Source organism: Rhinolophus ferrumequinum, chromosome 23, assembly GCF_004115265.2.
Source record: "Rhinolophus ferrumequinum isolate MPI-CBG mRhiFer1 chromosome 23, mRhiFer1_v1.p, whole genome shotgun sequence".
In the NCBI taxonomy this organism is placed as follows: domain Eukaryota; kingdom Metazoa; phylum Chordata; class Mammalia; order Chiroptera; family Rhinolophidae; genus Rhinolophus; species Rhinolophus ferrumequinum.
The window spans coordinates 22,912,680-22,935,604 of NC_046306.1; the positions used below are offsets into that span (position 1 = coordinate 22,912,680).

Consider the following 22,925-nt stretch of genomic DNA (forward strand, 5'->3'; position numbering starts at 1 on the left):
TTGATCTTTTTCAATCACCTCTGACCTCTCCTTCTAGCCTACTTTCTCTTCCTCTCCAGTGTTACACTCTATACTTCAATACACTAACTACTCATAGGTTCCTAGATTCTTCTCAGTCTCTCTGCTTTTGCTCAAGCTTTTCCCTATATGGGGACATCCTTCCAATCCTGAGGTTACATTATTTTTAAAAAGATACCAGGAAGGTAGGCCGGTTCTTTAAACCACAGCCCTCCCTTGTTTGATGATACTAAAATACTGGATTGTATCTGGTCTCCGGCAGCCTTATGATGGCGGTGGTGGTGAGGAGGCAATTACAGAACAGTGTTCTTATCCCCGTCTGCCTGGTGGGGATACCGAGTACCAAGAGAAGGGACTTGATAAAAGCAGAACAGGGGATCAGACTCAGTGTGGCCAGAGTCCAGGCTGCTGGCCTCCTAGCCCAGAGCCCTTTCCACAATGGGCAGCAGCTCTATTTGGCATTACACACAGAACAGGGCCTGACCGTCCAAAAGAGCTCCTCAATCCTGAGCTAATAGTGCCTGAAATTCCACCATTAGCGATCATTTCCTTTGGGCACAAAGGGTACTAAAGGCTTTTTGGTCTTCAGGGAGCCCCAGCTGATGATGCAAACCCTGGCGATGCGTCCTGTGCTTAGCTCATGTCAGTTCATTCCCAAGAGGATGAGCTGGCTGACAGGCAGCCAAGGGTGAGATGCCGTGGGAAGGAGATCCTGACTGAAGGCTGGAGGAATGTGGGAAGCACCAAGGCAGGCAGAAGAATGGGGGTAGGGGTGGGGGTGTCGGCCTTTGGGAGGGGAGATCAGCTGTGAGAGCTTTGGGCTGGGGACTCAGGACGCTTGGCTTCACCACCAACTGGCTGTGTGGATTTGGGCAAGTCTTTTTCCTACTTGGAGCTCTGATCTGGGTCAGTGCTATGGAACAGTCTTGTTTCTGGGTTTTCTTAAAGCTCTTGGTGTCAAGAAGTTGGGGCCCCAGATGGTGGTCGCCATGACAACTATCTCTGTGAAGATAGTGACCAAGGAGACTGTTGCCATGACTACAATGACAAGGTACAAGAGGCAAGTGATTGGCTATCAGTTCTGTGTTGAGACAGGTTACTCCCTGTTACCTCCTTCCATCACCCAGTAAAGTTCAGTGTTTGTGGGCCAGATAAGTTGACACCCAAGGGAGGTATCAGGAGTCAGGGACCTGTGTTCTAATGTCTTCTCTTATATCGCCAAGCAGTGAGATCTTGGGCAAGTCTCTGCTTCTCTCTGGGCCTACTTTCCTCATCTGGAAAATGAAGAGGTTGTATAAAGCCCTTTCACCTCTAAATTTCTACCAATTTTCCTTTAAACAAGAGACAGTTTTAAGTCAAAGAGTTGTTTCCAAGAGCGATTTGAAAATATGAATGGTTATGACCATTACTCACTGATCTATCCATACAGGCCTGGACGACCCTGCTATGGTAGGTGTTACCCCTTTAGTAGCTGTAAGTGGGGAGGTCTGGCTGGTTCAAGAGGAGGGTCTGCAGTGGCCATTATGTTTGGGGAGTACATGGAGGACACTAGGGACAGGGGTTATCAGCAACTGTAGGAATGTATCTAAATATTTTGATGACTGGTGTGGCCATACCTTTGCATACTGGCTGAATATCAGCTTTGCTTGCTTGTATGTGTAATGGTGGAATTACAGGCTCTGTGAGTCGTGAAGGGAGACTTTCTGAGCAGAGGGACCACACCGATGTCATAGCCATCCCACCGTTGATGAAGCTGATGGGTCTCAAGCCCAGCTCCGTTCAAGATCACTGAGAGGAGGCTCAATCCTTCTTCCTGGTCATTGCACCTCCCGAAGTCAGCTGTGCACAGTCCCCAGAGAGTCAGATTTACCAGCGTGTCCATTCCAGGATGGCTGGTGCCCAGACGAGTGGGCAGGGCACAGCAGGAGCTGGCAGAGACGGGAGCCTGGGGAGGAAGCAGGAAGTGCGGGGGATACCTGCTCCTTCTCTCCCAGGAGACCAGGCTCTGGGCAGATGCCAGACCCTTAGCCTCCCAGATCTGCTCCGCTCCCCTCCTCCTTCAGGCCCAGCATACCCCCCTCCTTGCCTCTCCCAGCAGGACTTTGCAAACAGCTTCTCCGGATGGACACGGCTGCCGCCTCCTCCCTGCACACTTTCCATTCCCAGCCCTGAGCCTCAGCCAGGGTTCCTCAGGAAAATTGGCTGAAAGAGACATTTTCCATGCTCTTGACTCCTCTGCTCAGTGGCTGTCCCTGCCTCCACTCCCGACAGGCTCTTCTCCAGCTGGTCACCCAGACCCAGGAGAGGAAATATTTGGTCAACTGGTTGCTGCTCACTCACCATTTAATTTTATATGTAATTTTATTTCCCTGGGCTTCAGATTTTGTGAAATGAGCTAGCTACCCAGGCTGGCGAGTCAGACATTCTTGATTTAATCTTTAGCGGTGCTCATTACTGTGTAACTGTGGACACGATACTTAATATCTTAGATCCTCAGTTTTCCTCATCTGTAAGATGGTGTTGTCTCTCACTTTTTGTGAGGATTAATGAAATAATCTGAGAAAAGGGCTTAACTCAGTGCTCTGCACATGGGAAGGACTCAACGAATATCTATTTTTAAAAAATTAGTTATCCGTGCCTAATAGGTGCCAGATGCTGTGCTAGGTGCTTTATATACCCGATTTCTAATCCATATAACACCTGCGCAAAGTGCTTGTCATCCCCTTTGTAAAACCGAGGGCCCAAAGGTTCAGAGAGGTTAAGTAACTTTCCCTAGGTCACACAGCTCTCAAATGGTTGAGTCAGAAGGATTGAAACTCAGGTCTGGCCAACTCCTGATTTCCTGTCCCTAACCAACGCTTGGTAACTGGAAGAAAAATACCTCTCTACTCTAGGCAGATAATGAAGAATGGAATAGCCTAGGCTAAGAATTTAGTCCAGCTCTTAGAAGCTGTAATTTCAAAACTTCACTGGAATTTTGGGCAGCTAATGGGCACAGTCATTGAGAGGAATATTGCTCAACTTTGTTATAATTAGAGAAATGCAAAGTAAGCAATAAGACACTTTCTTTCCCAACCTTCCCTCATCCTGTCTCCAAGAAAATATCAAATGAGAAAGGACTGGTCTTTCGGGCTCTTGAACCCAATTTCTGTGTGCGCGTGTGTGTGTGTGTGTGTGTGTGTGTGTGTGTGCATGTGTGTGTTTCCCCATGCCAATAAGCAATTCTCAGACTATTTGCCTGGAGTTAGCATCAGATTCCATGGGTAAAGAACTCAGTCCCACAAGACAGCCCTCTATTTCAAAATCAAAAGCTTAGGTTGTTACCTGTCCTTCTGACTGATCAGCTACAAACAGGAGCTTTCAGTGAATCCCTTCAACTCAGGATGCCAATCACAAGTCCAGGTCGTTACCTGTACTTCTGGCCAACTGGCTACAAATCAGAGGTTCTCATGATCCTCTCCTTGTGTTCTATTAATTTGCTAGAATGGCTCAGAGAACACAGGAAACTCCTTTACACACTAAATTGTCGATTTATTACATAAGATATTGAAGACTACAAATCAAAAACTAGATGAAGAGATGCATAGGGTGAGGGTCCAAACAAAGGAGCTTCTGTCCTCCTGGAGCTTGGGGCCCTGCGTGGTGGCTCTGTGATTCATGGAAGTGTTCTGGTTCCCCAGCCTGGAAGCTCTCCGAACCTCTCGTTTTCAGGTTTTTCTGGAGGCTTCATTACATAGGTACGATTGAAGAACTCATTGGCCATTGGTGATTGATTCAACTTCTAGCCCTCCCTTTCCCCTTTCTGGAAATCAGGGGGTGGGACTGAAAGTTTCACTCCTCTATTCACAATTGGTTCCCTGGCAACCAGTCCACATTCTTAGGTGCTTTCCAAATCACTTTCATTAACATAAACCGAGTTGCTGTGGAAAGGGGCTGTTATGAATATCAGTACATCCATTTCACCTTTATTGCTCTGAAGGGATTCCAGGAACAGAGGACAAGAGACCAAATATTATATCAAAAGATGCTCCCATTGCTTTTATCCATCAGGATATTTCAAGGATGTTGGGAGCTGTGAGCCAGAAACTGTGGATGAAGACCAAATATATCCGAGAAATATATTTTAGTCATCTGAATGACCAAATATGTATATTTCTTATAAATTATGATATTGCAACTAGTAATATCTAATTGGGTCATGGTATGGCAAATTGGGCTCTGTTGGTGTGAATATAAACAAAAACAGTCCTTTTGGAGGGCAATTTGGCAGTGTCTGTCAAAATGTAAAATATACATGCCCTTTGACCTAGTAAGTTTGAATTTGGTAATTTCTCCTATATGTGCAAGCATATTCGGTGCTACGCTGTTTGTAAGGGCAAACCATTTACAGTAACCTAAATGTCCTTCAATGTGTGAAATATGTACATCCATACTGTGGAATATTTTGCAGCAATAAAAGGGAACAAGGTAAAAAAAAAAAGGACAGACCAAAGGGATAAATATGAGTCTGGATAATTAAGTTCGCAAACTCATCCTAGAAAAAGTGCTACATACCTCATTGCTGAATATCACTATGGTCACCTTTGAAGTACTCCCCTTGGGAAGCTATGCACCAATGATAGTGCCTAGTCCACCCTTCAGAGCAATTTTGGAACTCTTTTCCTGGAATGGTCATTGGAGCTGTCTTCGTATTACCCTTGATGTCCTGAATGTCATCAAAATATCTTCGTTTCAATATTTCCTTTATCTTCAGGTAAAAAAAGAAGACATTGGGGGCCAGATCAGGTGAGTAGGAAGGGTGTTCCAATGTAGTTGTTTGTTTACTGGCTAAAAACTCCCTCATAGACAGTGCTGTGTGAGCTGGTGCATTGTCGTGATGCAAGAGCCATGAATTGTTGGCAAAAAGTTCACGTCGTCTAACTTTTTCATGCAGCCTTTTCAGCACTTCCAAATAGTAAACTCAGTTAACTATTTGTCCAATTGGTACAAATTCATAATGAATAATCCCTTTGATATCAAAAAATGTTAGCAACAAGTTCTCGAACTTAATTGTCTGACCTCGTAGATGCATCACAATTATAACTGGAGATTTCAACATTCCTTTCTCAGCAACTGATAAAACAAGTAGGCATAAAATCACTAAGTATATTGAAGACTTGAGCACCATTATTGATCACCTTCACCTAACTGATATTTTTAGAACATTACACCCAACAATGGCAGAATTATTTTCAAGTGCACATGGAACATGGATCATGATAGACCACATGTTGAACTGTAAAACAAGTCTCAAATTTGCAACTGAATTAAATTAGAAATCAATAGCAAAAAAGACATATAGAACTTCCCCCAAATATTTGGAAATTAAGCAATATACTTCTGAGTAACCTATGGGAAGAAGAAATCACAGGAAAAATTAGAAAATATTTTAACCTTAATGAAAACGAAAACAAAATATAATGTAATTTGTAGGATGCATCTAGAGCAGTGCTTAGAGGGAAATTTATAGCTTTATATAAATTATGTAGCTTTTTTCTAATATAGCTTTAAGTGCTTATAGTAGAAAAGTTCTCAAATAAATGATCTAAGTTTCTAGCTTCTCAAAAAGCAAGAAAAAGAATAAAATAAATCTGAAAATAACAAGGCAAATCTGTAAGTATTGGCCTGGATAGAAAGCTAGGATAAACTGAGTGAAAAAGTAAATTATACCTAATATGTACAGTTTCGTGGCAGAGATTGCTTGCTGCCTCTCAGTGTCTATTCTACCTTTCCTTAAACATAGAATCCCTGATTCTAAGCTGGCACTGGCTATTCAGAATAAAGGATCCCAAACTCCTTTGCAATTAAGCATGGTGATGTGATTAAGTTTCAGCCAATGAAATGTAAGCAGTGGTGATGTGTGCATCTTCTGAGAGGTTGTGCCTTTTTTGGGCATCTTAGCACTTCCTGCTGGCTGGAATGTAAATGTGACAACTGCAGTCTGAGCAGCGTATTGGATTGAAGACAGTGGACCCACAAGATAGAAGGAGCCAGGGTCTCTGCACTGTGAAATGCCTTGGATTGCTTGCTTCTGAACTTCTTTTGCATGCGAGAGAAATACGAGTGATACTTTTATCTTGTTTCCGTCACTGCTATTTTGAGTTTCATCCTTTGCAACTCAGTTCAGTCCCAATGCATATAACTATGACCCCATTTATGTGAAAAAAGGCAAACAAATTTATACTCGTATGTAGCACTTTTTCTAGGATGTTTGCAAACTTAATTGTCAGAGCTTGTATGTAAGTGGGCAGAAAAATCTGGAAGGATATACCCCAAACTGCTAATGGTGGGTAACTCCGGGGAGAGGAGTGGATTGGGAGGACAATGGAAGACAAGTACTAAAACTGCCTATCCAATGGCTCTTACCCACTTCTCCATTGCTCACAAAAGCCATCTTGTTAGGACAGCAAGGGATGAATCATGATTGGCCCACACCAGGTATGACAATCTCATTCCTTTTTGCCAGACAGTTGCTTTCTCAGTCTCCCTTGCAGCTAAAGGTGACCATGAGACTCAGTCTGGCCAGTGAGATATACAGGGAAACTGCTGGGAGAGCAATTTCCTCCTTGGTAAAAAGAAAACCACTTTCTGACTTTTCCCCTTCCATTCTTGGTTGGGATACTGGTGTGAGAATGTGATGCTTGGAGTTGTCACAGCCATATTGCAACCACACGGAAATGCTTAGAAAATTATGCACACGCAGATCTAGGGTCCTGGGATTTTAAGGCTGATGAATCAAGCTTAAAATTGCCTACCTCTGGATATCTTATTAGAAAATATCCCTGTAAGGATTTCTATCACATGTAGCTGAGGGCAGCTTAACAGAGAAATGCATCTTTACTTTTTACCAGATAGTATCTATTGTTTTGACCTATTCTTATAATTAAAATGTATTGTTTCAAAGTTCAACTTAAAAAAAATATACTACTTGGCATGGAGCACCTTTGGTATCCCAACAGGCCTGAAGAGGCACTCCTGGAAAGGGGGCTGGGAGGAGTTGACTTAAAGGAACAAGCTGTTCTTCGTAATTAAGTACAAACTTCATGGTATGAGGGGTGACATTGCAGACTGGAGGGGGTAACTGAGAATACATTTATTATCACTATCTGGTTTTAGACCAGAGGTTACAAATTGTCAGACTCTGGGCAGAATTTGGATGGTGGACATGTTTTATTTTTCTTGTCCAAATATTGGACTAAGCAATAATGATTTTAAAATGGGGATACTTCACATACATATCTGACTTGCTGGCTCCCTGAGGGGCAGGGCAGGCACTTTCAGTTTGCCACAGATCTTGATGCTCCCTAATGCTCTTCATCCAGTCTATTTCACTGATTTCTATTACCTGTTGGACTCTGTGAGCACCTGGGTTAATGACCCCTGGTTTTGGTTTCAGAATGAATGCACCGTGCATGTGTGTGTAAGATTCAACAATTGTTTCCTAGACAACTGGCCATGTATAAAGACGTCTAACCTCATTCACACAGGTGGGCAGGCCTTGAAGAGGACCAGATTTGGAGGGTCACTCTCACTCTGGACTGCTCTGTAAGACCAGAAGAGCTAAGAGCACCTGCTGGGCACCTGGGGTCTTAATCCAGCCCCAATATCTCAGACTTCTGAAGATGTACTGCTGGGGAGAGAGGTGATTCTGAGGCAAGACTGTGGTAGGGAGTGGGGTTTTCTGGAAGGCAGGATTTGCCCAGTGCAGGTTTGAAGAAGCTGGTGCCTCTGGAGAAAGGCACTTACTTGAGGAATGGAGGCCAGGCCAGACTCCGGGGACAGTGTCCCAGTGCCCCCAATATCCCACTAGGAGAGAATCCCTTTAATGTATGGCCTTTCCTACTTATTTGTTAGAATAACACTAAGTGTGTGTGTGTAGAGTGAAGACCCAGCCACTGCCTTCCTCCATCCTCTACTTTACCCTGCTACAGTAGGCAGAATAACAGCTCCCCCAAATGTCTATATCCCAATCCCTGGAACCTGTGACTATATTATGTTCCATGGCAAAGGGGGACTAAGGTAGCAGATGGAATTAAGGTTGCTCATGCACTGACTTTAAAATAGGGAGGTTACCCTGGATTACCCCGGTGGGCTCAATGGAATCACCAAGGTGGAAGAAGGAGGCAGAAGAGGGAGAACCGAAGAGATGGCAGCATAAGATGGACTTGGCCTGACATTGTTGGCTTTGAAGATGAAGGAAGGGGTCATGAACCAAGGAACGTGGATGCCTCTAGAAGCTGGGAAAGGCAAGGAAACAGATTCTCCCCTAGAGCCTCTGGAAAGGCATGCAGCTTTCCTGACACTTTGATTTTAGCCCAGTGAGACCCAGTTGGACTTTGATTCTACAGAATTCGAAGATACTAAATTTGTTGTAAGCCACTATATTTGTGGTAATTTGTTATGGCAGCCATAGCAAACAAATACACCAGGCCACCTGAAGGTGAGATTCCAACTTACTGCCAGTATCAACCTCCAGACATATGAGCGAGGACGCCAGACAAGTGAGATGATCCCAGGTCCTCCAGCCTCTGAGGTTCCCAGCTGAGGCCTCGGAGAAAAAGTATACCCACATGGCCCTGCCCAAATTCTTGACTCACAAAATCTATGAATATAATAAAATGATTGTTTTTAGGCCTCTCATCTTTGGGGTAGTTTGTTATGCAGCATAGTAACTGGAACAGCAATGTCTTCTAGCCTTGAACTTGAACCAGATGGAACTGGGGAAAAACTGCACACACTGCTGAACTCAGAGCTCCCATCCCATCATTAGTATTATTTTTAACTGAACCCTGAACTGAACAGAAGGGAACACTACTGAAATTGAAATTGAACTTGTGTATTTTTTCAAGCTGTTGAACTTGAATATTCAACTATTCTGGAGACAGAGATCATCACGCAGAGAATTCTACCCTAACCCCTTCACTCTGTGTGTTTTGATTCGCCTAAGGTCATACAGTCACGGCAGAGCTGAGAGAGTCTTAATCTTTATAAACAGCTGGCTACGACCCTCTCTACCCTCCCTACCTTCCTTCAGAGCACACACCCTTTGTCAAAGTTTGCTGAATGAAGGAAGGATTGAGCTGCCCCATTAGACATAAATTACCCACCATCCAAGGACAGGTAGTCCCAGCCTGAAGCTGATTGCTTAGGGGTCGCTAAATAGGAGCTTTGTGTCCCTGGCTGAGAAATTGGAACTTTCCATCAAGGCTCAGGGATTCTCAGTATTCCAGCAGCCCAGGCTGGGGTGTGTTGGGATCCAGGTGGCCTTCATCTCATCTGGATCAGGCCGGCACCATTTGTGGCGCTCCCCCACAGCAGGGGGAGCGGTCCCTCCCCCACGGGGGGGGGGGGTGCTCTGAGGAGACTTGGGGCCCCTAGGGAGACATTCATCTTTCCAGAGCTTTATCATTTTTTCCATAACACTACTCTCCCTTCAAGGTGGAAAGTCCCAGCCGGGCGGCTGAGGATACTTTCAATGTGCTTTTGTTTTCCACCCTGCCCCAGTGCAGGCAGCAGGCTGCTGGGCAAAGACACCTCCCGTTTTATACCAGTCTGCTCCAGACTTGGTCTACCGACAGACAGTGCAATGGAGATGAGCTTAACACCATGGGGTTAGATTTCCCTGGTTCGAATCTTGGCTCTGCTATTTACGAACTGTGTGACCTTGGCAGGATATTGATCCTTTCTCTGCTATAGTTTCTCCACCTGTAAACTGGCATGGTGATAATACGACCAGTTTTGAGGATTTAATATATGAACAGCACTTGGCACAGCACTTGATACACAGTAAGAGTGATGGAACTGTTTGCTGTTATTACATGACCTTGGGCAATTCATCTTCTTTCTCTGGGCCTCAGTTTCCCTAATTGTACAATAAAGGGATAGCAGTTCCTACCTAATCTGAGAGTGAATCCTGATTACCCTTTCTTGCTGTGTGATCTTGGACAAATTGCTTGGGTTTTGTTAGTCTCAATGTAAAATGAGTACCTCTGAAGTAAGATGGTTGTGGTGATGATGAGATGAGAAAATGTGTAGTAAGCGTGTAGCATGGGGCCTAGTACACAGAAAGAGCTAAAATAAAGTTAGCTTTTTTCTTTTTGGTTTGTTTTTATGGATGAGAGACAACTTTCTAAACTATAATTGGCTGTATCCCTGGGAGGAATATTGTGGTTTTCTCACATGCTTTCCCAGGCATGGATTATTTACAGACTCCTAAAATCTGAGAGAGGTCAGGATTGCAAGGGTCATTTTACAGATGGGTTAATTAATGCATTCAACAAATGTTTACCAATCACCTATTATGAGCCAGGCACCATTGTAGGTATTGGGGAGAGAGCAGCACGGAGGGCCCTGCCCTCGTGGACCTTTCATTCCTGTGGGGAGGCAGACAGTAAACACGTGAGTACATGAATATACACAGGTTCAGATTCAATCCCTTTATTTTACAGAAGGGGAAACTGAGGCCCAAGAGGGGAAGAGATTTTCCTAAAGTCCTCCAGTGGCATAGCAGGGCAAAGAGTTCCAAGCACATCTTTATAGTCTCAGACTATCTTACCCTTAACAAACCCTGGTTTCCCAAGGTCTTGTAATATTACGATAGTAGCAGGAACCAACATTTACTGAATCTTCCTAGACGCAGGAACTGTTTTAAGTACTTTACACATCGTAAGTCATTTAATCGTCACATCACCTCTGAGGTGGAAATTGTCACAAATCCTATTTTATAGATGGGGTAACTAAGGCACACAGAGGTGGAGGGGAGCAGGGTTTGACCCCAGACCCCGATTCAGGGCCCATGTCCTCAACCATGGTGTTTTCCTGCTGTGCTGGCTCCTCACCCCGCCCCTGGCCTGCACTGTTTTTTTTCTTCCTCCCCTGTACCCCCCAGTCCTTATATCAACAATTTCTTCCACACTCAGAGGAGCCTCGGGTAAGCCCTTTCCCTCTCTGGCCCTCAGTTTCCCCATCTGAGAATTGAGGGGATTGGGCTGGATTGTCTTCAGGGCCTTCCATGACCACCCTGATTTTTAGCCCCTTGTCCTGTAATTATTTTATTCACTTGTTTTCCAGTTTGCTTTCCCCCCAGACTGGCAGTATCCTACTCCTTCTGTTCCCTACTGTCTCCCCAGAGCCTGGCACTGTGCCCTGCACTTAGTAGGCCCTTGATAAATATTTATGGATGGAGAAAGAAATGACACGATAGTCCTCAGTTTTCTCAGAAATAGCTCCTGTGCTCTCTCCCCGGCCCCTCTTCCTTTCTCAGCCTGTAGGGCCCCCTCCCTCTTTGCCTCCCTCCTTCTCACCTCCCAGGGCCGACTCAGGCCCTCCATCCGGCCTGCATTTTTCCGGGTTTGGTATCATTTTTTCCACTCTCTCGGCTGCTGCCGGCTGCCTCTGCCAACTTTCCACAACTATAGCACCTCCCCCACGACCACAGGCTGAGGACAGCTTGGGATGGGGTAAGACCCTCCTCCTTTTTCCTTCTCCAGGCTGGAGTTAGGATGGAGAAATAAGTCCATCAGTGCCGGCTGGCAAGACTGGGGGGTGGAAAGTCTTGCAGCTGGAGGGTATGGCTTCCCTGCCCCTGCTTCACTCTTCCTTGGCACTGTGTTCCTGGCTGCAGGGATGGGGCCCACGTGGGGGACTGAGGCATCTGGGCAGCCAGCTGTTTGGGGGGCAGTGGTGTCAGGCATCAGGGACAAGACGGTCCAAACACTTTGTCTTGTTCTCCATTCACATTAGTGACACTCTTTCCCCTCAGGCTGGAAACTCCTGACCTGACCCCTAAGGTCCTGTCCCAGTCCCCTTCCCAGCCAGGCTGGACGCCTCACTACCTCCTACTTCCCTTACAGACATCGGAGGAGGCTGGGCCCTGGGGTCTAGTCCTCACTCTCACTGGCTGGGCAACCTTGGGGGTGCTCACTTCCCCTCTCTGGGCTTCAGTTTCCACATTTGGAAAAATGAATGAGTTGGACTAAATTGGGGGTCCATTCTGGGGATAAATGGATTGAGTTGCATGGAGTCCATGTCCCCTCCCCTTTCAATTGTAAGGAAGATTGTGTTTGAAAGTCCATTTCCCTGAGACTCTGTAGCTTTTTGTCACATTATCCAAGAGAACTATGGGTAAGTTGGGTACAGACAGTAGTCTGACAAGCCTGGGTTGAAATCCTGGCAACTTCACTTATAGCAGCTGTATGATCTTCAGCGCAAGCCTTCACTGTTCTGTACCTCAGTTTTCAAATTAGCAAATAAAAGTTGTGAAGATTAATAAGTAGTTGCAAAAGCTTAGTACACAGTCAGCTCCCAATAAACACCAGCTATTTTATCGCCAGGATGAGTGCTGAATCCTTTCCAGATAACATTTTTTGAACTATCATCTAACAAATGGGTGAATGCATGAGTAGGAGGTCATCACACTGAATTGTGGTTGTTTGTGCTCCACCGGGTCTTCCTCAAGGACTGGAGGCAGGGGCTGTGCCTAGTGGTTAGAAGGGCCTGAACACAGAATTGGTCCAATGCTTTTATTGACTGATGCTGACACAGGTCATTAGGCTAACCCAGTCTGCAGCCAGTGTACATGGGAGAGGCGGAGGTGGAGACACCTGGATGGGCCCAAAAGAAGAAGTCTGGTCATTTAGATGAGACATCCTTCAGGTCTGGTTTATTGTGGGTTTTTTCTGAGGGTTGGCCAGAGCCCAGGGCTAAGGAAAATTTTTACAAAAAGACACGCATCGCGTAAAAAAAACCCTACTCTGTGTCCAGCTTGGGTTGTGGCCCCATAGTTTGTCCATGGCTTCCTGGGGCGGAGGGGTCCCTGAAGCTGTGGCTCCAGGAGACGCTCTGGCAGTCGGGGCAGCGGGCAGGCAAGGCCTACGATGGGCACTCCAGGTCACTATGCCTTTGCTCTTCGGTGGCGTTGGTGGAGCTCAGAGCGCTCCCCAGTGTCTTGCCACCCCTGGGAGGGCAGGCGGCCTCAGAGCACAGCCAGGTTGTGACAGGACTTGGAGCGGGCCTTGAGTGCCCGGCGGCGGGCGCTGGGGGCTGTCAGGCGTGCCAGGAAGCGACGAGCACGTTGGCCAAAGCTCGCCCGCCGTCGGGGGACGGGTTGCTCCCGAACTGCGCTGTCCGGACGGCGCAAGCGCAGTTGACGCACCACGCCCTCGAAGAGCTCGGCCACGTTGTGCTGCAGCGTGGCAGACGTCTCGATGAACTTGCAGTCGAACACCACAGCGCAGGCGCGGCCCTCTGAGGGGGCGGGGTCAGGTGGGCGGGGCGGAAGAGGAGGAGATAAAGGTAGGGAGGGGCGTGTTCAATCTCAACCCGAAGCATGTTTTCCTTTTCCCCAAACATTGTGCTGGGTGCCAGAGGACTCGAAGATAAATCAGATCTGGCTTTGAGGAGTTAGTTCATAGGCTAGTGACTGATACGGGTGGAAGAATGAGGCTGGGAAGACAGAAAGGCTGGAGACCAGGTAGGGAAGGTTCTTGAATGCTAAGCAAGGGGTCTAATCTGTGCATCAAAATTATCTAGGGGAGCTTGATAAAAATGCAGATTCCTGGGCCCGCCCGCAGAAATTCTGATTCAGTAGGCTTGGGAATGTGTCCTGGGAGCCTGCATTTTAACAAAATCTCCTGGGGTTTTGTTGCGGAATTTTGGATGTCGGTTCACAAAGCATGTGGTCTTCCCATCTCCAGGATTCCACTGGGCTGGGAGGCAGGGGCCTGGATTCTAGTCCTTTATGGCTGGTGATCCTGTGGAAATGGCTTCCCCTTCTCTGGGTCTCAGATTCCATAATTTTTACATTGTTCCTTGTAAGCAGGGCCATTTTAAGATCTTTATGGGTCCCACCTGATATATCAAACATATTAAACTATTCCCCATCCCACTTTAAATACAATTTATATGTAACTTGAAACGTTTTGGTTTGCATTTGCTGGCTGACACAATATCATGTTTTGTAAAGACAAGTAAAGCTTTCTGAAATTTGAATTTATACATTTCTTACTCTATTTTGGAGCCAATAATTGTCTTTTTCAGGTCTCAGACATAAGGCCTTGAAAAGCCTGTAGGACTAGGTCTATCATACATGGTGAATAAAGTATCTCTGATTAAGGGCATGGGGGAGCCAAAGGGGAATTTTTAAGCAAAAAAGTGACAAGGTCAGATCTGGTTCTGGGAAACTCTGGCAGCTGGCGAGGAGAACCGATTGAGTGGGGACAGAGAAGTATGAGGGCTGGCCCAGGCTAAAGTGGAGATGGTGGCATGGGGCAGAGGCTGTGAGAATGGGAGGGAGGGAATGTGGGGTTAAGGGAGGTGGATCTGACAGGATTTGGGGACTGGTTTGGGGGAGTGAGAGAGGAGGCAGAAATGGTTCCTAGCTTTCAGGCTTAGACAAGTAGATACAGGATGGGGTGGGGGTCGGGGGCAGACAGTCACTGAGATGAAGAGCACTGGAAGAGGAGCAGTGACAGTGGGGCTGAGAAGAATACGGAGAAGGAGGGTGGAGTGGAAGGCTCACCTTCCACGGAGACTTCCCGGCAGCGTGCCAGGTCCGCCTTGTTGCCTACCAGGATGATGGGCACGTGGTCTGCCTGATGTGTGCGCCGCAGCTGAATGCGGAGCTCAGAGGCGCTTTCGAAGCTGCCTCTGTCGGCGATGGAGTACACGATGACGTAGGCGCTGCCCACCTGCAGGCATGACTCCTGGCTCCAGCTTTCATCCTGTAGGGAAGGGACCCCAGGCCCATCCTCAGAGAACACACAGGCCCTGGCTGAGAAAGGGGCTGGGATGGTCTAATGGGTGTGATGGGGGCGAGGTTTATCAGGTTTGGGGCACAAATTCCGCCATAATTCCCTGTTCACCTTAGGAAAACCACCGATCTTGTCTGAGCTTCAGTTTCTCTGTTTGAAAAAATTGGGTTAATGACACTACTTCACCACATTCTCTCATTCACTGGTTTGTTCTGTAGGCTGGGAGCTGGAGACAAAAAAATTATTTTGGTTCCTCTTCCTGCTAAGGAGGGTTTGCTGTTCAGCTACTCTGGCTTTGCCTGTTTAAGTCTTTTGTCTGGTTTCTGAGGCTGGTTCAGTCATGCCAGACACTTCTGCAGTCTTCTCTTCTCAAAAGAGAAGAAGGGAAGAGAGAGAAGTGAGGATGGAGGCTGACTTCAAGGGAAGGCATTTTTCAGGACGGTTTTGGAGAGAGCGAGAGAGATGAAGGAGCAACTGTGGAGCGTAAGGGAAGGGGGTGCTAGAGGCACAGGCCATTTTAGGAAGTGGAGTCCTTGCGAGTTGTCTGATCAAGGCAAGGAAAGAACTGGAGTGATTTTGATAGTTTTGGATGGTGATCTGTTGTCGGGAACAGCACTCTGAGACTGGACCAGCTGGGTAATAACTTTGTATTTTTTTAATAAGACATAGTTCCTGCCCTCCAAAAGCTCACGGTCTGGAAGGGCGGCTATGGAAATGGAGAGTTACAATGCAGTGAGATAAATATCCATAAGCAAGTGACTGGAGAAGCCATGGGGGTGGGGGAGGGAGACCTGAGAATTCAATCTGGAAGACTGTGGGGGTGCTTCACAGTGAACCTGTGAGTGGGGTTTGAAAGGATGAAAGGCGGAGCAGGAGAGAAGAGTGAGGGGTAGGAGTGGGAAATACTGAATGTGGTGGAGGCATTGTTTGTGAGGCGGGAAAGGAGCCAGAAACGTTTTCTGGTAATCAAATAAGATAGATGAATAGGAAAGCATCAGATCCGTGGTCAATATCATTGTCACAGGGGGTAAGTTCTCAATAGCCATTTTGATCCTTCCCCAGGCCAAATAACTGTGGGCTGAGTCAGACAGATATGGATTCTTAACCTGGACTATGGACAGGATCCTTCCTTTCTCTGGGTCTCAGTTTCCCCATCTGCAGAATGAGAAGGTAGGTCTTGACCATTCATTCTTTCATTGCACAAATACAGATGGTGCCAAAAAAATGTACACACAGTTTAAGAAAGGAAAACTGTATTAAAATTGTAATACTCAATATATACCGATAACAAAAGATGAATACAAGTTGTTTGACTTCTGCAATTACAATTAAATAAAATTAAATAAAATTTAATTAAATAAAAATTCAAAGTGGTTACCATCAGCGTCCAGATACTTCTGATGACAGCAAACTACTGCTTGAGCAACGTTGACCAAAGTGTCCACTTGTATACATTTTTTGTGACACCCCTGGTATTTATGGAGGATTTGCTGTGTGTTAGGGTCACAAAAGCTGGTGCATGGATTGGTGAGTAAGAACCTCTTGGGGGTGTGATTAAAAATATAGATTCCAGGATCCTACGTGTATAGGTTTTCATTAGGTCTGAGGTAAGGCTTGAGAATTTGATTTCTCACACTCTCTCCTGGTGATCCTGATGGTCAGGCCATGCTAGGGCACTACTGGATGAGCCAAAGGTCTACCCAATTCTGTCAGATTCTGCCTCTCTGACATCTAACCAACTGGCCCATGGACGGGAAGGATTTCAATAAGGCTGCTACTGTGTGGACCCTCTTTGGGAACTGTCTTCGCAGTCACTAACCAGGGAAAGTTGCTCAGTTTCCCCATTTTACTTGTAGGAAAAACAAGGGCCAGAAGAGAAAAGTTTCCCCAGGCCACACAGCCACCTAGGCACAGAATTCCAGTTCCTGCCTTCTAGTCCAGTACTCTTCATCCTCCATCTCCCAAATGGGACTCCCAGGCTGAACACTCTTCTTAATTCACTGGACTCTGCCCCATAGGTTTCTCAACTGCATCCCAAAAGTAGCCACTCCCTCACCAACCTGTGAGCTCCATGGGGCCAAGGGACATGTCTGCCTTATTCTCTGCTGTGTCTCCAGTGTCCTGGCCCATGGTATATATCCAGCAAGTATTTCTTCATGAACAAAGGAGTGAAGGAGTGGAACCTCAGCTGGAGGTTCAGAAGGTGATGCTTCCCGGGGGACAGAGGGGCAGTCCTAGTACAGGCCCTGGGGCATTAGAGATCTGGGTTTGAATCTATTTGCTTTTTGAGAACTTTGGACACATTATTGAACCTCTCTGAGCTTTGATTTCCTTATCAGTAGAATGGGAATCCCAGAAGAACACTCATTGTATAGGTTTTGTCTTGAATGTCATAATGTATGTCCAGTGCTTAGCACAGGGACTGACACTTAGGAAGAGGGTGCTCCATAAATGTCATCTACTGTTAGGAGAATCATCATTTTTATGTTCATTTGGACCTGGGTTTCCTTTTATGCCTGTTAAAAGGAATTGGCTACACAGCTCCTTTGTCCTTATCCTTTGGGCCTGTCACTGGAGCTGTTAGCTAGTCTCGTCTGTCACTCAACACTGTCCCCCTAAGTCCTACCCTCTGGGCAGGGCCTCTTTGAGTGTTAGGAGAGGGGCCTACTCCTTAGCAAGATGGGATCCTTCTCTTTGCTTAGTTGTTATTTTTTTCAAATTTCTATAGTGAACATGTATTACCTGTATAGCAAGAAAAAAAAATAAAACTCATTCAAGATAAGAAAAACATAATAGGGACATGCCCCTGCCTGCTTCTCTCTTCCTGCTCTGGAAGGGGCTAGGGAAGGACACCCTTTGGTTTCCTGTTTTTACTAGCTACCAAGTTATGATTAATAAGAATTATCGTTATTTGAAATTCTTCATCCATGTTCAGCATTTTTTCATGCTCCCAACTGTGCTCACCTCTGTGAAATTGCATAAGAACTTAAAAACAAACAAACAAACAAATATAAACCCCATCTGGTAAGAAAGGCAGGAATGATTGACCCATTTATCGGGTGAGAAAACTGAAACTCAGAGTGGGTGAGTCAATTGCACAAAGCCACACAATTGGTAAGAAAAAGAAAGGGAGGGGGTTCAATCCTAGGCATTTTGATGCTAAATTCAGTGTTCCTCCCAATTTGGGGGGGGGGTGGAGTGGGATGAAGGTGCTAAAAGAGGGGGAGACTTGCAAGGGGAGAAGCACATCCTGGATGGCTGTGAAGAGGGGACCAGTGGAATGAGTAAAGCGGGGAAGGGTCACGAGGTTCTCCTGTCATTGGTTGGAAAGGCTGCTTAGGAACCATGGGTTTTGGGAGGTGCTGAGGATGGCCCCTACCCGGTCCCTGCTCTATGGTGTCCTAAGGGGGACAGGAATCCGGTACTAGGCTCACAACCACTCCCCGCCAAATCCTGCTTGCTGTGCCATACCAGTTTCTCAGCCTCCCAGGTGTCCATGACCACCAGCGTGGTGTCCTCTCCATCCACTGTGAGGGTCCTCTCGTACACATCTTCTGCAACCGAGGGAAGAGCTGGATGTCAGGGAGAAGGCGCAGGCCTGAGGAGGCTGTGGACCTCCCTGGACCCCCTTATGGTCACAGAACCCCCTCCAATTCTTCTTGAAGTGCTCACCACACTTTTTTGATGTCTGTCTCTCCTGATAGGTCAAGAAGCTCCATGAGGAGCCTATGACTCCCCAGCTGCCAGCACAGTACCTGGCACACAGTAGGTGCTGAGAAAGCTTTGCTTGATTTGGTTGATTGAATGAATGTGGTGTGGAGGGGTTAAATTTCTGCTGTCCTTGGCTTACATGCTTCAGGCACGTGACATTATCCCCTCTGGGCCTCAGCTTCCCCATCTGTCACATCTAGACATCTGTACGCCTCTCATATGGGTTCTCACTTTTAGAGGAGTCAAGCCTGGAGAAAGGGCCTGGCCAGAGTGTTCCCACCTTCTATTTGCTTTTAACCAGCCCTCCTCCCCACTCACCCTGTCTGCTCTCAGCCAGTCCTGCAGGGACCCACCTTCATTTCCTGTCTTGTCCTCGTCCCCCCTCATCCTGGTCCCCTGATCCGCTCAGCTCACTCATCTCTTGGGAATAAAGGAACCCAGGGCCCAGAACTTGGGTCTGGGAGTCCCCATTTTGGGCAGGATCTTAGCTTTGCTGTAGGTTTTGTAGCCACGTTTGGCCACATCCCAGTCCAGCCCACAGGGTCCCTACCTCCCAGCTGTTCATGGAGGTCCCGCTCTTGCTTCCCCGCAAAGAGGCTGGCCAGGCTGGTCTTCCCTACTCCAGGATCTCCAAGCAGTACCACACGGTACAGGGCCTCCCAGGAGCCTTCAGAGTCGCTGGATTCAGAGGACCAACCGTTGGGGGCAGGTGAAGGTTGCCGGGTGGGAGGGTTGAGGGAGGCTGATTGGCCCAGCCGGGGATGCTGGGATTGTGTGGAAGTGGAAGGCACCGTGCACAGGCCAGGTTGGTGGCCCCGGGAGGACAGGGGCAGGGGAGTGCTGGCTCGCCGACGCAGGGAGGTCTTTGCTTCTTGCTGGGTGTTTAGTGTCATCCTTGGGTGGGGGGGGGCTTGGCTCCTTCCTTCCTTCCTTCCTTCTTTCTGTGAGCAACAAGGGGGAATGGGCAGTGAGCCAGGTGCTTTGAGCCCCTTCTTCTGTAGGCTCCTGATAAGCTGCTGAAATGGCTTCCTCCAGAGACCCCTCTTGTTCAAATAGGAGGAAGAGGAGGCGCCGCAGCTCCTTGGGGGTAGGGGCTTTCTGGCTTCAGGCCCACGGTATGCCCGGGGCAGGCTAGGAGGGGTGCGTGCGCCAGCTGTGAACATGTACACCCAGAGGCGTTTCCTGTGCCTTGAGGGTGGCCCCCTCCCCCCTGACACACAGGCAGAGGGGCAGCAGGGAGGTGGGATGTCCACACAAGCACGCACACTTGTGTACACAGACCTGCCCCTCCCATTCAGAACACGAGACCCACATTCTGAAAGGCACCTGAATTGTCCCGTCCTCTCCTTCCCCACGGATGGGGGCTTGGAGGGTACGGAGGAAGGTTAAGAGCCCCTCGGGGGTTTACTTCCGCCGCCCCATTTCATGAGGGTGGAGGAAGATGCAGGACTGGGTGGGTTGGTACTCCAAAGGGCAAGGGCGGGGGTGGTCTGGGGGTTCCCTCCGCGGTAACCCGAGCGCCTTGGTGCCATGGGAACGGCGTGTCCGGCCCGCCCCCTACGTGAAAAATTCAGGAGCCGCTGGCGCGACGGCCTCCAGCGGCTCTTGCGGGGCGGGGGCTTCGAAGCAGCCGGGCCCCCAGATGGTGACAGGACGAGGAGGGGGGAGCGGAGGAGGAGGAGAGGGGACCTACAGGGCCCGGGAGCGCGTGAGCCATTCCCGGAGTCTGAGTAGGAACTTACTCAGCCCGCCCGGGTTCTGGATGTGAGTCCCCCGATCTGGGTGGGTTCCTTATCCGGGGCGACTCAACCCTCCGGGCCCCAGGTGGGAGGGCACTTACCCCTGGGATGCGGGTTCAAGGCCCCCCTAGCCCCTGCCTGCGTCGCAGAACCTCCCCCATGCAGGCGCCCGGCGAACTCCGCTCCAACTTGACTAAGTTGGCAGCGGGCTGCGCGGGCCTTTACCTTGGCGTGGGGTGGGGTCCAGGGTCCCCGGCCCGCAGCTGCGGGGCGCTCCAGGCTGTACCACCGCCTCGGCGCGCAGCCCCTCCGGCCGGTCCCGCCCAGCCGCCCTGGCGGGGGAGGAGCCGCGACCCCGCCCCGTCCAGCCCCGCCCAAGCAGGGCAGCCCCGGGGTCCCCGCCCCAAGGACTTGGCCGCTGAATGACTTTACTGCAGGGCTCAGCTGACCCGCTGCCTCTTGTCCTTCGTCCAGTGTGGGGGTGCGGTGTTGAGGTGGGGGGGTCAGAGAGGAAAGATGGGGGCTCGGGATTGCTGGGGCTGGATCCCCTTTGCATCCGCATCTATCCTTTCCAGCAATGGGGCTCACCAACTTTAGTCCTCACAAAAACCTCTTGGGGAACTGTTGAATGTTCAGACTCCCAGCTCCCACCCTCCTAAAGGCGGATTCAGCAGTCCTGGGCGAGGGGTTCGGGGATCTGCGTTTTAAACAAGTGCCCAAGTGATCCTAATGCAGAGTTCCTAGGCGCCACTTTGAGAAACTCTGCTTTGAATGGAAGCTTTAATTTTGGGAGGTGTTGAGGGGAGGATAGAGCCCAGGAAGTCTGCACTGAAGGGTTCAGAATATCTTATTTTGGCATCATTCATTCATTCATTCATTCACCAAATTCTAGGTTAAGCACCCATTTTGCAGCTAGGGCTGTCCTGTGCCTGGAAGTATGGCTCTCCACTCCTTGATCAATATTTATTGAGTGCTTGTGCTGTGCCTGGTATGGTGTGAGCACTTGGCCTGGGTTAGTAGCTTATTTCATCCTGACACAACACTAAAAGGACTAGCAAACCGAGGCTTATCTGTGCCTGGTTCTCAGGTCTGTGTCTCTCAGCATATTGTCCCTTTCTAGCACAGTCCATGGCTTTTTATTTTCTTTTTTTAAAAATCTTTCCAGGCATGCAGTAGGAGGAAAGACACACTGTGATCTTGATATAGGAGAGAAGTTGGCAGTAGGGAATTGATGAGTTCGGCCAGTTCTGGGGTCAGAATGAGGGCTCTTAAGGAGGGCGCTTCCATTTAGGTCATGAGGGACTGGAGTAGGTGTGTATGTAGGACCCATGGAGACCAGCTTATACCTGTGGGTGGGGCTCATTGTCATGGCTGAGTGGGGCCAGGTGTCCAGCTCAGAGCAACTCTGAGTAGACTAGCTGAACCCTGTCACGCCTGGCTTCCTTCTGTGGCTTGGCCCTCTAAGCCTCCCTTTCCCACCTACAAGATGGGCGGTGAGTGGTGCGGTGTCATACATTGTCTGGGAGTGAGGCAACTTAGTTTGAGTCCCATCTCTGCAACTCAATTGTTATATGACTTTGGGCAAGTCGCCTCCCTTCTTTGGGTTTCAGTTTCTTTATTTAAAACTGAAATCTGAACAAGTTACACCCTGGTTATAAAACTTGCAGTTTGTCTACAATACAAAAGCCTGAACTTGGCATTCAAGTTCCCACTGTGCTCTGGCTTTTGTCCTATGCAGGGTCATTTCCAATCTCCTCCCGATCCCTTGCTCTGGCCATGCCCCACACTTCCAGGTACATTCTGTCCCTTCTGTCTGGAATACCCTTTCCCCTACTCGTCTGTGAAGATACAACTCAGATGCCTATGGACCAGATACTGTTCTAATCTCTGCATACATATGATCATAGCAGTTCTCAAACTTTAGTGGAACATTTGAATCAGTTGGAAGGCTTGTTAAACCACAGCTGTCTGGGACCCACTCCTGACCTGTTGATTCAGTAGGTTTTGGTAGCGCTTCAGAATTTTCATTTTTAATAAGCCCCAGCTATTTATTGCTGCTGCTTCCTGGTCTGGGCAGCACGCTTTGAGAAACACTGTATTATTTTGTTTAATCCTCAAAAGGAGCTGGGTAGCCATTACTCTCTATTTGGTGGGTATTGTTACTCTTCCCATTCTCCGCATAGGCTCCCTTCTCCTTGGCATCAGGAAGAGAATCCTCCACGTAGTTAGCTTTGCTAGGGGGGCTTGTCATCATTTCCTAGATGACAGCCTGGGGCTCAGAGCGACTAAGCGACTAGTCCACATTATCACAGTGATTAAAGGGAGATGCTGGCATTGAAGCAGGTCTCTTTGAAGCCAAGTCTTTCCCTACCCTCTTAGGTGGGGAAGGTGTCTAGTTTCTGACCCCAGGCATTGCTTCAGGAAATTCTGCCCCCAGCTTCAGAGCTCAGCAACATCCGGAGGGTGTGGCAGACCAGTCCTCACATAGCTGGCTGAGATCCAGCCATCTCCTTGGGACCAAAAGGCCTCAGACTCCCACTTAGGTCTCCTGCTGCCCACACGCCTGTCTTGATTTGCAGCCCAATAAAGTCTGGGCCGCAGGCAGCAGTGTATAGTGTGCTTGTGTCCTCTCTTCTTGTGTTCTCCCTCGTCGCCTCCCAGGAGCCCC

The 22,925-nt window shown here is 48.2% G+C and overlaps 1 protein-coding gene across 3 annotated transcripts; it reads right to left on the reverse strand.

Moving 5' to 3' along the window:
- Positions 1-12,735: 12,735 nt before the first annotated feature.
- Positions 12,736-20,582, reverse strand: REM1 (RRAD and GEM like GTPase 1). Of its 3 annotated transcripts, none has more exons than XM_033094238.1 (5): positions 20,483-20,582; positions 19,069-19,459; positions 18,279-18,358; positions 14,576-14,777; positions 12,736-13,302 (listed from the first exon to the last, which is right to left on the reverse strand). In XM_033094238.1, exons 2-5 carry the CDS (start codon positions 19,409-19,411, stop codon positions 13,031-13,033), a joined length of 897 nt encoding a protein of 298 aa, XP_032950129.1. In that variant the 5' UTR covers positions 19,412-19,459; positions 20,483-20,582; the 3' UTR covers positions 12,736-13,030. The 3 variants fall into 3 exon arrangements, with proteins under 3 accessions (XP_032950129.1, XP_032950128.1, XP_032950127.1); XM_033094237.1 differs by having other exon boundaries at positions 18,279-18,361; XM_033094236.1 differs by having other exon boundaries at positions 18,279-18,379.
- Positions 20,583-22,925: the final 2,343 nt, after the last annotated feature.